This window comes from Typopeltis vanoorti, chromosome 11 (assembly GCF_054136105.1).
Source record: "Typopeltis vanoorti isolate ZY-2024b chromosome 11, IOZ_Tvanoo_1.0, whole genome shotgun sequence".
In the NCBI taxonomy this organism is placed as follows: Eukaryota; Metazoa; Arthropoda; class Arachnida; order Uropygi; family Thelyphonidae; genus Typopeltis; species Typopeltis vanoorti.
In genome coordinates, this window is record NC_143559.1 from 82,041,291 (window position 1) to 82,057,500 (window position 16,210).

Below are 16,210 nucleotides of genomic sequence, written 5' to 3' on the forward strand. Positions count from 1 at the left end.
GTGTAGTTCCCAACAGCAACAAAGAAAGAACTGTCACTTGCATTTCATGAAATTAACACCAACAAAGGACCAGGTATAGACAGAATTAACCGAAGAGATACTCAACAATCTTATGTCCTGTTATACTAAAACTGTAACAATGATGCAAACACAGCTTACACAAATATGCAACATGACATTAATCTGGTCACCAGCCACGAACTGAAAACAGCATATACATAAATCTCTGAAAAAATAAAGCTAATGATATTCAACCCCCCCCCCCCCCGACCAAACCAACAGAAACTAAGCATCTCACTATCCAACATCCATCCTCCCTCCTAATACATAAAGCACGATCCTAAAACCACAACCATCACAAGGGTGAAAACAACATGTTACCTCTGACTTCTTAGATGCTGATCTAAGTTGGAAAGCTGTACAAATTACCTACACAACAAACTCTAGATAACACGAAACAACTGTAGCAATTTAAAAACATGGCTCACACAGATAAAAATACTAAACTATAAGGTGCAATGTGAAAACATTTTAAGATATGAAAATCGTATCATATTACATCCTGCACAGAATGCAAACTTAACAGATTACAATCATTGCAACATAAAATAGTAAAATTGATATTCTGGGAACAAACAGAAGATCACACACTCATATGGGCTGCAATGACAGAACAAAACATTTAAGGTAAAACATTTATACAATATAGTCATACTAAAACACTACTTTAGTCCAAACTATAGAATAACTAGAACATCAGATAACAAGACCACAGGCAACAAATTGTATACCATAAGTATAACAATCATTACTGAAAAGCCACCAGGAGCTTCCACATACCTGACACAATCAACAACAAATTGCCATTCGAACATTAAAAAAAAAAAAAAAAATGAAGTTCTCTCAAACACCAATGCAAGAGCAAGTACAAACATGCTCTGTCCAGCACCCCTTCCTTCGAAGAGGCCAAGCGCACACACGCTCACCAGGAAAAAATGCACATCTACACACATGCATTTAAATCTACACCTGGCATGTTGGGAATGGAAGCAAAATTACTGCCATGTAATATTTTCTTCAGATAAATTTGGCACAAGCTTCGAGGAAGAGAGCAGAAATGCCATCAGAAAAATCACCAAAAAAAAGTGCAGCAACAACAAACAGTCAAGGATTATCAAATGAATATTCAGTATTTTGCATTGAACAGTAAAATGTAATAAAGTTGCAACTGTACATATGTACAAAAAGTTATTTATCAAATAAGAATGTATTCAGTATTTTTGTGATAAAAATGTAATAATGTTTTAATTGTATATATGTAAATATGCTATATAATAATAAACTGATGTTGTCATTTAACTATAAGCATATTGTAATACTATACATGCCTTGATAACTTACTTTTGCTTAAATGAACTGCTGGTGTCCAACTTAGAGTAACAATTTCTTCAGTTACATTAGTCACCCTCAAATCTGAAATTCTAAGAGGTGGAGAACGGTGGATTTGCGATTTGTCAGTCTGTAGTTCAAATACTGCATTAGCTACTCGTTTAAAGGTAGGAAGATGTTCCACCTGATCCACACTGTTTTCTTCATTATTCCATTGTTCAAAATCAGTTCCTATAAAGCTTGCAGAAGATCTTTCACTGGGTTTTTCTGCCAAATAAACAATATTATAGAAGATATTATATCTATAGATAGATATTATAAAAGCTATAATGTATTATTATTATTAATATCATGGGCTTTCAGTGATGAGTATGAACTCATCACCAGATCCCTTAATTTGAATATCACATTCTAACACACCACTCTTTGAATTCAATCACTAAGATGCCACTCTCACCAGAAATCTATGCCACTCATCAGCACACAATGCGAAAACCTCACTCTCTTAATAACCACTCTTACCCAACTTCCAAAGATGATCCCCCCCCCCTTTTATCCTTATCTGTGTATTGCAAAAATCTTCCTTATATCGCTGCTGTAAAAGCTTAATTTGCTTACATCATATCCCTCTTTATTTGGCTACCAAACTTTAAAGCCAACATTTCTCAATTTATCTCCAAAACAGACATTACACAGACTTCTATTGCTCACACTTTCCATACTTAGCACAGCAGTCCAGATGTAATCTGATCACTGCTCAAAGATGACGAAACTTTCTTGTTCCTGCAAGCTAAGTTCTCTTAACAGCAGGCATAGCAAAGTAGCATGTGAGCTTCAGATATCTATTATTATTATTACCCCAAACTCCATGGAGTCAAATTCATCTAGGAGGCCTTTTTTCATAAACAGCTCATCATAGTGTACCTTAAAAACACTCACATTTTCTGAAGACACCACACTCTCAGGCAGGGCATTCCAATCATTCACAACTCTGCATGCAAAAAATCTGTTTCTCACTCCCCTGTTCACACCCTCCTTATACAGCTTCCAGGGATGATCCTTGGTTATCCCTTGTTCCCCAACTGTTTACTGTAAAACCTTTCCAACATTGATCCTGTAACAACCCCATACTAAGTTGTAGGTCTCTATCATATCTACCCTCCTCTTCCTATTCACTACACTCTCTAAATTGCATTTTCTCAGCATTTCCTCATATTCGACATTCCAGAGGTCAGAAACTACCTTAAACAGTCGTCTCTGGACCCTTTCCAACATTTCGTTGTCCTTTTGAAAATTAGGTGACCAAATCTGTGCACAGTAGTCCATGTGGGACCTAATCAAAGCCTTATACAATGGAAAGAATCTCCCTACTCTATAAGTCAGTGTCCTCTGCATCTTTCTCAGAAGTCTTTGTGTTGTCCTCACAATTTTGGCAATATGTCCTCTAAATTTCAGATCCTTATCCACCACCACAAGATTTCTTATTTCCTCCAACCTCAAACAATATAGCCCCACCAAGCATGAATTCTGCATCTCATCTTTCTTTCTCAAATTTTAAAAGCTTACATTTTGAAATATTGAACTGGCATCCCCATTCCCATTCACTTAATTTATTCAAGTCTTCTTGTAAGATAAGATCACAACATCTTCTCTACTCTTCATAGTTCATCCCAACTTTGCATCATCTGCAAACAACTGAATATCTCAATCCAAATTTTCTTCACTATCATTAAGATACAAGTTAAACAGTAATGGCCCTAAAACAGACCCCTGAGGCACACCACTAGTGAATTTCCTTTTCCTGGATATTGCTCCCCCATACACAACTTGCTGATACCTATCATATAGCCAGTCTCTGATCCAATGCATTAATCTAATATTCAACCCCCATCCACTCTAGTTTGACTATCAACTTATCACGCGGTAATCTATCAAAAGCTTGTGTGAAATCTAAGTATACTACTGTGTATCCCTCTACTCTGTAGAAGGAAGCCATCACCTTATTGTAATAAGTAAGTAGATTACTAAACATGGCCTTTGTTTAGCAAATCCATGCTGTCCATCAAAGATAATACCATTGTTGTCGACCCACTTCTGGATCCTAGTTCTCATCAGCTTCTCCAACAACTTAACCACATCTGGCACACAGATCAACCTATAATTTGATGCTCGAGTTCTATCACCTCCCTTATGAAGCAGCACAATCTTGGCCTTCTTCCACTCCTTTGGAACTCGAACCAGTGCAAGACTCATATTAAAAAAAATATGTCAAGGCAGATGTCAACTCCCTGTCACATTCCTTCAGAATATGTGGTGATATATTATCACCTCCTACAGCCTTATTAACATCGAGTCAGTTCGACTCCCCATACATCTCTTGCTCACTTACAGTCAGTCTCTCCTCCCCATTATCAACTACTCTCAATCTCTCCATGAAGTCACATTCACAAGAATGAAAGACCTTTATTAAGTATCTTCACTATATCTTCCGCAGCAGTTGTCTTTATACCATTTTCTCATATCAAGGTCATCCTTCCCATAATCATTTTTTTTTTGGCTATATATCGAAAGAACTCCCTAGGATTCTTTTTGGCTTCATTAACTAACTGTTGCTCATACCTCACTTTTGCTACCCTTACCAACCAATTCACCTGTCTTGCCTGGTCTTTGTAATCCTCATGGAATTGGTTATTACACTTCTCTTATGCTGCCTCTATAATGCCCCTTTTCTCTTAATCTCTTTATTCATCCATTTCACACCTATCTTGTTTAACCTTCTGACCCTTGGAATATATTTAGATATTGTTTCTAGTAGACAGTTCTTGAATATCCCCTAAGCTGTGTTGATATCTATTCCAGCTAACTCCTCATTCCATGCTACACCTGCAAGCTGTCTCCTGAGCTCTTCTTAATCACCACCCTTGTAGTACCACATATACCCTTTTCTCACAGAGGTCCTCACACTGCTGGCAACCACCCAAGTGATCACTTCATGGTTACTCTCACCAACTGGAGAGTGATTTGTCACTCACTTATAATTACATCCTCTGATGAGATAATCAAATCCAAAACCCTCAATCCTCATATGCCCTTTCTCAAAAACTCAAGAAACTCATTTTCTTTACTTTCAGTTGCTATCTCATTATCCCAGTCTATATTGCCGATTTTGAAAGTTTATTTTTCACTTGGTCAGACTATAATAAATTTAGTTTAATCCTTTATCCAAGTGTGTGCAAACAAAGTTTGCACCTGAAAGTATCTTCAGGACTGGGATAAAGTGGTACAACACCAGGCAACTCCTTGCAAAGGTGGAGCAAGATACCAACACACTCCTATCTCAGTATCTCCCATAATGCAAAACACATCTTCTTGCAGATATGTATAATGTTATGCATTAAGGGAAGGGCCACCACCCAGACTAGTTTCGACCTTTATTGAGGTCTCTTCAGTGGGAGCCAGGCCCAAGTGGAGATACCAAGGCAGAAGCATTTTAAAGAGATACCAAGGCAGAAGTATGCCTTGGTATCTCCACTTGTGCCTGGCTCCCACTGAAGAGACCTCAATAAAGATCAAAACTAGTCTGGGTGGTGGCCTCCCTTATTAATCCTGCCATAGGCATGGATGTTTGTGATTGTCTGTGGAATTGCTAGTGGTGGCGGTGGTAGGCAGTAGATGGCGTTGGTGTAGTTGTGGTTAGTTGTAGTTGGTGGAGACTTGTCAAGTAGGTGCCCTCCCTTAATGAGTATTTGGACTCCTGGGAGGTGTCACATAATAATAATAACATCCTCCAAAGTCTCCATCCTAAAACCACTTGCAGTCAATTCCAGTTAATATAATACTCAGCCTGTAATATCCTCTGATAAAATTCATAGAGTTGCACTTTCTTTTGGACCTATAACTAATTTTCATATCAATGTATTCATGATATCTTGTCGCAGTTTTTTTTTCTTTTTTAAATATTGCCTGCACTGACAAAAGATTATTTGCAAACATATGGTACATTATGTACTATGGGTGGACTAAGGATTTTTTTTTCTTTTTATCAATTTTATAAATTTAATTTTTATTTTATTTTTTTTTACAAGTCTGGAAACCAAACTTGTAACTTTTTCTTGCAAGCCACTTTAGGCCATCAAATAAGCAAGACTTCACTTTAGGCTTCCAATAATTGTATCAAAAATTCCTTTTCATTACTTCCATGAAACCTACAACCTTCCTTGGTTAATGTACACTTTTTCCTCCTTTCAGTGTTTCCCAATAGTTACCATAATGATTGTTTTGCATTCATTAAGTTAAGCTGCCTGTGTAGTTCAATGTTCTCATTTTCTGAGACCCCAGAAAACAGTGGATATAGCTGATGCAACTAAGGATATGAAGCCAATGTATTATGTTTGTAGATTTATGTGTATGCATTCATCTGACAAGCTTAGCTGTTTTGTGGGATGAAAAAACCAGTTTCCAGAATGAAAAAAAAAAACCTTGCCACTACCACATGAGCGGCTAACTAATCCTCAGTTGAAAAGATCCTATAAGTATTCTTTGCATCATAGAATAACTCCTTACACACGATTTCAATGATCATATCCAACACCAAAGGGCAGCATCACTGATATCAACTGAGATATGGAATCTCCATTCCTCTATAATCAACAATACTCCCCCCCCCCCTCTCCTCCCTGAAGGTTATATTTTTTTGTGCATTAGCAACATCTTTTCTCTTTCATCCCTTGTTTTTCTTGAATGCAATTTCTTGTTAGGATATCATTCTCAGGCAAACACATTTTGCTAATACAAATAACCAGTGGTGGCTTGTGGCTTGAAATAGTGGGAGTGCCGCAACTTTCGAAGCATACATATACACTGCAAGTACAGTGTATACGTGTTTGAATACAATATCAAATTAATGGTAAAAATTTTAAAAAAAATTAAACATGAAAAAATATTGTTTATTATCAATAAAATTATACAGTTTAGTATAATTCAAAATTACCTTAAAAATAAAATCCATTCTTGTTTTGTTTCGCGCAAAAAGGTTAACTTTTTCCTTGATGTTTGTGTGACGAAGAATTTTTACTCTGTTGAAATCATCGCAAGTGCATTTAACCTATCCTGATTCATAGTGCTCCTCAGAAATGTTTTTATTCTCTTTAATGGTGAAAAACAGCATGCAGGCTCTGATAGTCAGGAATTGTCAAGAGAATTTTTATCGATACAGTAATTTCACTAAGAACACAATCTAAATTATTTTCTATTATAAATTTTAACAAGTTGATTAATTTACAATAATCATGCATGTTTGGTCTACTGCAGAATACTCGAAGTTCAGTTTCAAGTTTTTCTTTGTTGATCATGGGATATGCTTCATTGGTCAATTTTATTTCTTTTGTAGGCAATTTATTCTTAAAATTAGCTAACTTATCTTTGTTAAATAATTTAGCAGCTACGAACACTCTACTACTGGTGCAAACTGCATATAAACAACAGTGGAACTGTGCAATGGACAGTGCCGCATTACGCTAATAGCTTGCATCTCACTATGATGTGCATATGCTTGCGCACATAGCAATATGACACTGTGATAAACACAGTGCTGCTAGCGTCCTTCACCCTCTTAAGTGCTACTAGATGGATTTTTATTATTATTTTTTATACAAAATAAGAGAATTGTATAGGATTGTTGATGATAAAATTAAATATTACAAGCAAATATAAATAATTAATAAATATATTTATATACTGAGAAAAATTGGGGGTGCTGCAGTTCCGCAGTGCCTATGCACGAGCCGCCCGCAAAATAACACCAGACAAAGTGAATTTAAACTAATGATTGATGACTCCATAAACTTATTTCCTTTATTTCTGATAATTCTGCCCACAAAGAAAGAAACATATCCAGAATGAACATTAGTACTGAATCTCTTACTGCTTTTTCTAGTTTTCAATTATACTCTAACAGTGCACTACTCAAACTGATAATTTGCTGCAGGCATCTCTATTTCATTTAATATCCACTAACCATCACCATCAATAACTTTAGCTTCCTTTAGTCTAACAGATTTCCTGTAATCTTTCTAAGCAATACATACAAAATGTTATATTCAGGCAATAACAATCGGGGAAAAGAAGGCGTAGCTATAGTATTCAACAATAAATAAGGATAATCTTCTTGATGGCAGGCAATATCAAGTAGAGTGATATGGACAAATATCAGAATGGTAAACTGGACAATGAAGTTTTGAGTGGAATGTTTCGAGGCTTTAGAGAAAGCAACTGATACAATGAAAAAGGAAAAGTTGGTCCTTGTTGGAGATCTAAATAGCAGAGCAGGAAATTATTGTCAGACATACAGAAATATTTTGGGAAAATTTGGAGAAAAGAGCAAAGCTAATAATAATGGCAAATACCTGTTGGATTTTTTTTTTTTTTTCAGGAAATGGACTGGTTATTACTAACACAATGTTCCAACATAAAAATGTGCACAAATTCACATAGAGAGAAGAGGCAAGGAATAAGAAAAGTCTCATTGACGTTTTCTCACTGGTGCAGGCCACTAGTGTACAAAGGATTTGAAATTGGAAGTGATCACCATTAAGTCTTGAGCAAGATAAAATTGAATTTCATATTGAAAAGAAGAACATGTAAGAAAGTAAAGTGAATAAAAGATGATCAGCTCTCAGACACAAACTGTAGACTAAAGTAAACATTATTCAAGAAAAAAAGAACCAAACCTTGGAAATCATGTGGCAAGCCCTGAAGAAAACACTGATCGATTCAGCCAGAAAGGCATGTGGTGAGGTTGTCTGCAAGGATAGAAAAATCAGAACTCCATGGTGGACACAAAACGTTAGAGGCAATGAGGGAAAAGAAGAAAGCATATTAAAAGCTCCTGGCAAATAAGTCAGCTTGTGATCTTAGAAATACAGAGACAAATATAAGAAAGCTAAACACTGTGTAAAACTAGCTAAAAGTCATGGGAAGATTTTGGTAAGCATATAGAAAATAAATACAAGGAAGGTAGCAAAATATTCTGACACTGTTGAAAAGGCTCAGAAATGGAGGAAAGAGTGCTGTAAAAAGAATTAGAGATGATAAAGGTGATATGAAAACTGGAGAAAAAGATATCCTTGATGTATAGAGTAATTACTTCGAAAATTGCTAAATGAAACGCAGTGACAGTACAGTGATTAAAAAAAAAACAAGAAACACTAAACAGGCATGCAATCAGGAATATATATCCATACTCGAAGTAGAAAAAAGCCATCAAAAGCTTGAAATGTGGAAAGGCAGTGGGAGTAGATGATATTCACACAGAAATGCGCAAGTGTGGAGGTATCCACTATGCAGTGGCTGCACAGCACAGTTCAGAAAGCCTGGACAGAGTGATGAATTCCAGATAATTGGAGTAGTGCTATCATAGTACCAAGGAAATTTATCATATTAAGGATATTTATCATAGTATCATAAAAAGGAAAATAAAACTGAATGTGAGAATTATAGAGGTATTTCTTTACTGAGTGTTCCTGGTTCAAGAAACGGTTGAGAATGATTGTGGAAGGGAAGCTTGGTGAAGAACAAGCTGGATTCAGGCCAAACAGAGGCTGTCAGGATCAGATTTTCACTTTATGACAAATATCTGAGAAATCGTTGGAATATAACAAAGATCTCTATTTAAGTTTGGCAGACCTGCAAAAGGCATATGACAAGGTGCCAAGAGAAAAGTTATTCAAAAGTTATATGGTATCAGTGGAGCATTATATCAGCAATTCTGCATCTTTTAGTTGTAAGTCAGCAGTTACAATTGAAGGAAGTACAGGAAGATGGTTTGATGTTAAATCTGGTGTCAGACAAGGATGCACATTATCCCCTCTGTTATTCATTATCTAAATGGATCACATTATTAAGGAAAGTGGTATTAAACCTGATATCAAAACTGGAAATCTTAATCTCAGTTCTTTACTTTATGCAAATGTCATCCTTTTAAATAAATCCTGTACAAATTTGTAAGTTTCCCTCACTAAATTGAATAACTGTCATAATAAACTTGGTATGAAAATCAGCAATAACAAGACAAAGACAATGAAAATAGGCAGAAGCACTGAAAATATCAACTGCATTGTGAATGGAGAACGTATAGAACAAGTAAAACATTTCAGCTACTTAAGCACGATTTTTAGTGAAAATGGTTTAATCCTTTATTGAAATGTAAGCAAACAAGGTTTGCACAAATTATTTTTAGCTGTATACAAAACAGTGTTCAAATCAATTTTAACTTATGGATCTGAGTTGGGTTAGAAATAAAACACTTGACCAAAGACCAGGGACCACAAATATGAGAGTCCTGAGAAAGATTACGGGCATGAACGGCATCAATGGCAACATATGATATTAAAAATGAGGATATTAGGAAAGAACTTAACATTGTTAGCATCCAAGAATGTGTTAGCAGAGCTAATCTCAGGGTGGTATGGTCACTTAAACAGAATGGGAGCGGAAAGATTACCAGAAGAAGTGTTCTCTACAAGATTGGCAGGAAAAATACCTAGAGTAAGACCGTAACATAGGTGGATTGATACAGTAAAAAGTGATTAATAAGAAATATAAGATCTGATGATGTTGAAGTCTTGACAGGTAACAGATTGATACCTGTCAATAAAATTGTTGATAGGAAATTAGTAATCATATAAGTTTTTCATGTAGTACTAATAATTATGTTTAGCTTTCATTGTTCATCTTCACTCCAATGCAAACATCTCTAAATGTACTCTTCAATACTAATTTGACTGCAACCAATTCCTTGCAGAGTGATTCCTAAACAAACACATCCCAAATATCAATATTCCAAAACTCCTGTTACATATTTTTTTATTATGTATAATCCAGCTTTATTTCTTCAAATTATCAAACCCTGAGAAACACAGATGAAGTCTGTTCTGTTTTTATTTTGCATAATTCCAAATGTTTGTTACCTCTTCCCACAACTTACGAGTGTGTGCTGAAAAGTTGTGATAATCACCATGAAGGAATTGAGATCGAACCATGTAATTCACACATTATTCTACATATTCTCCACAAAGTGTTATATGCTTGTTACAATCCTACTGCAACATCTGCAATGCTTTGAGAAAAGTCTTTGCCTTGTTGCACAAACTAGTCCTCAGCTGCAGATATGACTTCATCTGTGGTAAGTTTTGTTCCTTTCAAGTGTTTCTTTAAATTTGGGAATACGAAATAGTCAGATGGGGCCAGATCTGGCAAATAGACTGGGTGAGGAAATATTGAAAGTCCAAGGTGTATTGTCTGTTGAGTTTTATGAGCAGTGTGAGCAAGTGCATTATCCTGCAAAAGCAACAAGTCACTGCTCAGTTTTCTCATGGCATTTTTCCTTCAGTATACCTCCTTCAAAGCTGTTGAATAAACTGCTGCTGTAATTGTTTCACCTTTTTTTGAGGTACTTGATAAGGACTACACCATCCATATCCCAAAAGACAATGGCAAAAACCTTCCCTGCTTATTTTGGGGTTTGAAACTTTTTTTGGCTGAAAGAACCTTTGTGCTCCATTCAATTGACTGTTGGTTGGTCTCTTGTCATAGTGATGAAGCCATGTTTCATCAACATTCACAAAATGAGCCAAAGAATTTGCACCTGATTTCTCAAAATGACCCCAAATCCTTTGAGATGACAGCACATGTTCTCTCTTTTTGTCAGCATTCAAACATTTGGGAACCAATTCACCTAGAGCTTCTGCATATCCAGATGTTGCTGGATAATTATCCCTCCAACTCATTCCCTGGATATCCCTAGTATGTTTGCAATGTTTTTGGCTGGTATTTTTCTATCATCAAATATCACAGCATGCAAGACTTTTCTCAGAGGAATGCAAATGTTGCAGCAGGATTGTAACAAGCATATAACACTTCATGGAGAATATGTAAAATAATGTAAATTACATGGTTCAACTCCAGTTCCTTCATGGTGATTATCACAACTTTTCAGCACACCCTTGTAAGTTGTGGAAAGAGTTAACAAACATTTGGGATTATGCAAAATAAAACAAAAAAGAATTTCATCTGTGTTTCTTAGGGTTTGATAATTTAATACCGTGGAAGGTTCCTGACCTGGGGGAGGGGAACATCTGTTGTCTCAGGATGCCTAGTTTTAAACTTAGCCACCAATTTGGAAACTGTTGGATATGCTGGAGCACAGTCCCCCAAAGTCTCGCACAAAATTTGATAAATTGCAGTTGTGGACTTTTCTTAAAGCACGAGAAACTTGATGACGGCTTGCACCTCTGTGTCTTCGAATTTCTTCAAAATCTCCGACATGTCTTGTTATATATCCTAAAAGAAGACATGTCAGAGATTTTATTTCTTATTATATACTGAAATTATTTCTATTTTAGGCTACTGATATTAATTAAAAAGTTATAAAAGAGATCTTTTCTCTTTGGTAAGATTTTAGAGAATAAAAACTTGATTACAAAAGCTAGTTAAGTGTTCAGCATGTGAAGATTATTTTTATCTGAAAACAATTTGAAATAATACCATATTTAAATAACATTAAATTTAAATGCTTTTTTAATAATTTCCCACCAGTTCTTAGAATTATAGATGCATATTGCGTGTATAAACAAATACTACCTATTAGATTTGTAGTGTTCATCTATCCGTATCTTCTTCTTCTTCTGCAGCTTCTCCCACTTAAGTGGGGTCACTATTGATAATGAGTCTCCTCCACACCTTCCTGTCTTGGGCTGTCACCACATCCAAGTTCTTCATCCTCAAGTCCTCTTCTACCAGCTCCCTCCATCTCTTCTTTGGCCAGCCACGCTTCCGCATTCCTTGCACATCCATCTGCATGACCCTTCTTCCCACATATTCATCATCCCTCCTCATCACATGACCAAACCATCTCAACCTTGCTTCCTGTATTTTCACTCCTAAGTTTGTAACTTTCACTGTTCCCAATCAGGTTTAAAATTACTTGGTATCTTTAACATAATTATACCCAAGGTAAAAATACCTTCTACATCTATATCTCCTCCTGAGATTTTTATTTAATAAGGTTAAAACACCTTATGGTAACTTGTTTTGGTAAAATACTTACAAGCTCTGTATTACTAAATCTTGGTATTCCTAGCCTAGCTCCCACTGATGAAACCTCAAGATGCCTAGTAACGGTGGACTGGAAGTACGGTGGGCGTACCATCCGACTTGCTGCAGTTTACGCCCCGAACAGTCCATACCACAGAATTGGTTTCTTCTCTGCCCTTGAAAACTATCTCCTGGGAGCAGAACACCTAATAGTTGCAGGAGACTGGAACTGTGTGGAAGACGCACGTCTAGACAAAATAGGCAGGAACGCAAACACCGGAACTGGCGGCATTGCCACTTTAAATCGATGCTGTATAAATTTTGACCTCGTCGATATCTGGAGGCGGAATAACCCCGCCAAAGTAGAAACTACGTGGGGCCGCGGCCAGATATCGACAAGACTAGACAGGGTGTACGTGTCCCAAAACTTGGAACAATATGTTCAGAGGATACGTCACACCGCAGTGCATTACTTGACAACCGACCACAAGATGGTCGTACTAAAAATCACGCTCCCAGAGGTGATGGAAACAGCCAGAGGTCCTTGGAGGCTCCCTCCCACCTTCCCCAGTCTTTTCAGCGACCAGCTACAGAACCTCTGTGACAGATGGACAAACACCAACTGGGACTGGGAAAACCGGCTGACCTTCAAGAGGCAGGCTAGGGAACTGTTCGAAAAACTGTTCCGCGAAAGGGCCTACCAACAATGCAAACGGCTGAGGGAACTCGGCTGGTACCGGACAAATGAACGGAGCGGAGTCCCCTGCGGAGATCTCATCAGACAAGTAGAAACAGAACTGCAGCAAGAGCGGCAGAGTAGAGTCGAAGACCTCGACTTTCGAATGAGACTCTATCTCAGACATTTGGAAACACCTTCCGCCGCATTCTACAACCAACAACGGGTGGCGGCTAATGATGAGAAAACGATTCACCAGATCGAGGAGAAGGGCCAGATTTTATGCTCAACCCACGAAATACTCCGTCACTTTCATCAGCAGTATATCGGTGTCTTCTCTGACCGGCAGGGCACGGATGACTTCAGTGAGTGGGACGCAACAGGTTTTCCCAATCATCTTAGTGCCCTGCAGGACAGGCCGATAACTGCAGCCGAATTAAAGGCCACGTGCAGAATGATGAAAACAAAGAAGCCCCCAGGGCCAGACAGACTGGGGATAGAATTCTATAGATCTATCTGGGAATTTGCATTGGCAGCGTTAATAAACATCTTTAACGAATTCCTCATTTCGGGAAACATCCCCGAGGAATTCGTTAAGAGCCACACCATCTTTATCCCCAAGAAAGACCGAGATCGGACTTTGTTGAATAACTGGCATCCAATCTCCCTAACCAACATAGACTACAAGATTTTTGCAAAAATTATCTGCAGGTGCCTTAAGGGTGGTATCGAAAAAATAATAACAAGCTCACAGGTCTACGGGATCCCTGATAGATCTATGGAATTCAATCTCTTTTTGTTAAGAGACTTGATCAAACTGGCCAAAGAGAAAAAATACCCCATGGCACTTCTCTCCACCGACCTGGAGAAAGCGTTTGACAGCGTCAACCACAGGTACTTGCAGAACATCCTACAAAAAATAGGCGTGGGCCCGAGACTTCGGCGTACAATTAAAAACATGTATGCAGAAGCCACGACCCAACTATCTATTAATGGGTTTCTAACAGAACCAATCCGCATAAAGAGAGGGATTAGGCAAGGCTGCCCGCTAAGCCCCCTCCTCTTCTCCCTAGTATTAGAACCCCTAATCAAAAGAATTGATAACACCCCCGCAATTAACGATATTCCACTGCCCCAAGGCTCCAGACAATGCAAAATAGTGGCATATGCGGACGATGTAGTGGCTACACTCAGAGACTCTGAGTCCATCTATATCTATCTGCACACGCTGCAAAAATTCAGCATAGTCAGTGGTCTTCGCGTTAACGCACAAAAAACCAAAATCAAAAGTTTCAGAAATTTCCATAGCACTGGACTTCCCTATGGTTTAACGCTACAGACACAGCCCCTAACTATACTAGGCGTGCCCTTTTCAGACACCCTAGCACTATCAGTCCAAAAATTGCAGGAGACAAGCAGGGAAAGGATAAGGCTGTTCAAACCAACCTTCTTCTCCTTTTATGGCAGAGCGACAGTAATAAAAACAATCGTCACCCCAATGCTGATGCACACTGTCAATATCACAGGCATCACACTGGCACAAGAAAATAAGTTATCAAAAGAACTCCTGGATTTCTTCTAGAATGGGAGAAAACACCAAGTAAAGAAAGAATACCTACAACTCAAACAGGAAGAAGGGGGTTATGCTCTGCCCGATCACAAAAGCTTGCTACAAGCAAACACGTTCAAAACCGTACAGAAGGCCTTAAACTCCAACCACATTTCTGGCCTACTAATCAGATATTTTATAGGACTTTTCCTCCCCCTCTTTGGGATCACGGACTATGCTGGACCCCGTGCAAGGGGGGTGCCCAAGTAGTACCGTACAGTAGTGAAATTGATCACAACACTCAGAGACAGAGGAATAGCAATCCTCACACACAAACCCAAAGCAGTATACTGGGATTTCTTCCAACTTTCCAGGCGTGATACACCCAATCTTAGTACAAATAATGAAATTCTATTCAGAAACATCAAAAATAGCTGGGGACAGCCTTTTCATCGGGATCTAGCCTGGAGAATAGCCTACGGGCGGCTCCCGGTGAAACAGGTGAAATCCCGGTATGTACCTAGCCCGTGCAACCCATTCTGCGATGTCTGCCGGGACGTGGAAACGGTGGACCACTTCTTTTATTTTTGCCCACCAGCCCAACGCATCTGGCGGAGACTCAGCACAGCATTGGGAATCCCCATGCTGACAGTAGAAGAGGTCGTACGACTATAATTCCCGCCACCAGTCCAAAAAACCCAAAAGTTCGCTATCTTCCTAATCAATGTACTAAAATATCACATCTGGAAAGTACGGAAAAAATCCCAGGTACGAGACGCAAATTTAATGTATGAAAGAATAAGAAAAGGTTTCTTTTTCTACTTGCCCAAATTTCTTGCACAAGAAAGACACTTACTAGGAGACTTTAAATTTGTGAATCAATACTGCAAACCACCAACAATATGCTTTCTTATACAGGGACGCATCAAGCCCTGTATATCTCTTTAGAACCCAAAAAACCCACCATCCCCCCCCCCCACACACACACCCCAGGAAAAAGAATAACCACTCTGTCTCCCCTAGCCACAAAGCTTTCGCTGGCACGGTTTCTTTACTCCAAACAAGGGGGGGAGAGCTGAGAACCTGGGCGGCGAAGGCTTACTGCGAGGCGGTGCCGCTCCTCGTGAGCAGCATCTCCCGGGCCAGTCTCTTCCCCATTCTAAGTCCCAGTGGTACCAGGTATACAAGTTCCTCAGTAAGTTCCTATTCATTCCTACTTACTGGACCTTAAGTCCTGTTATTTTAGATTTAAAATAAATATTTAAATAAGTCCTATTATTTACATCTTGTCTTTAAAAAAAAAAATAAAATAAAAATAAAAAAAAAATAAAATTATTTACCTGGAATAAAAATAAGGATATTATATCTAGTAACATAAAAAGAACCTCCATTAACACTGGAGTAAATCATTACTTTAGATAAAATAATATGTGAACTATAGACAAAAGTCTATGTTTAACCTTTTTCTGAACAGATAAATTGATATTATATGTTACAGACCAATT

General features: G+C 37.9%; 1 protein-coding gene across 3 annotated transcripts in view; it reads right to left on the minus strand.

Moving 5' to 3' along the window:
* Positions 1–16,210, minus strand: part of LOC150101798 (calcium-activated chloride channel regulator 1-like) — a 146,083-nt gene that overhangs the window by 33,588 nt on the left and 96,285 nt on the right. For all 3 annotated transcript variants that reach the window (XM_090400349.1, XM_090400348.1, XM_090400350.1), the window contains exon 13: positions 1,402–1,656. In XM_090400349.1, coding sequence (XP_090256475.1) covers positions 1,402–1,656 — 255 coding nt within the window. The remainder of the gene's footprint in view (positions 1–1,401; positions 1,657–16,210) is intronic.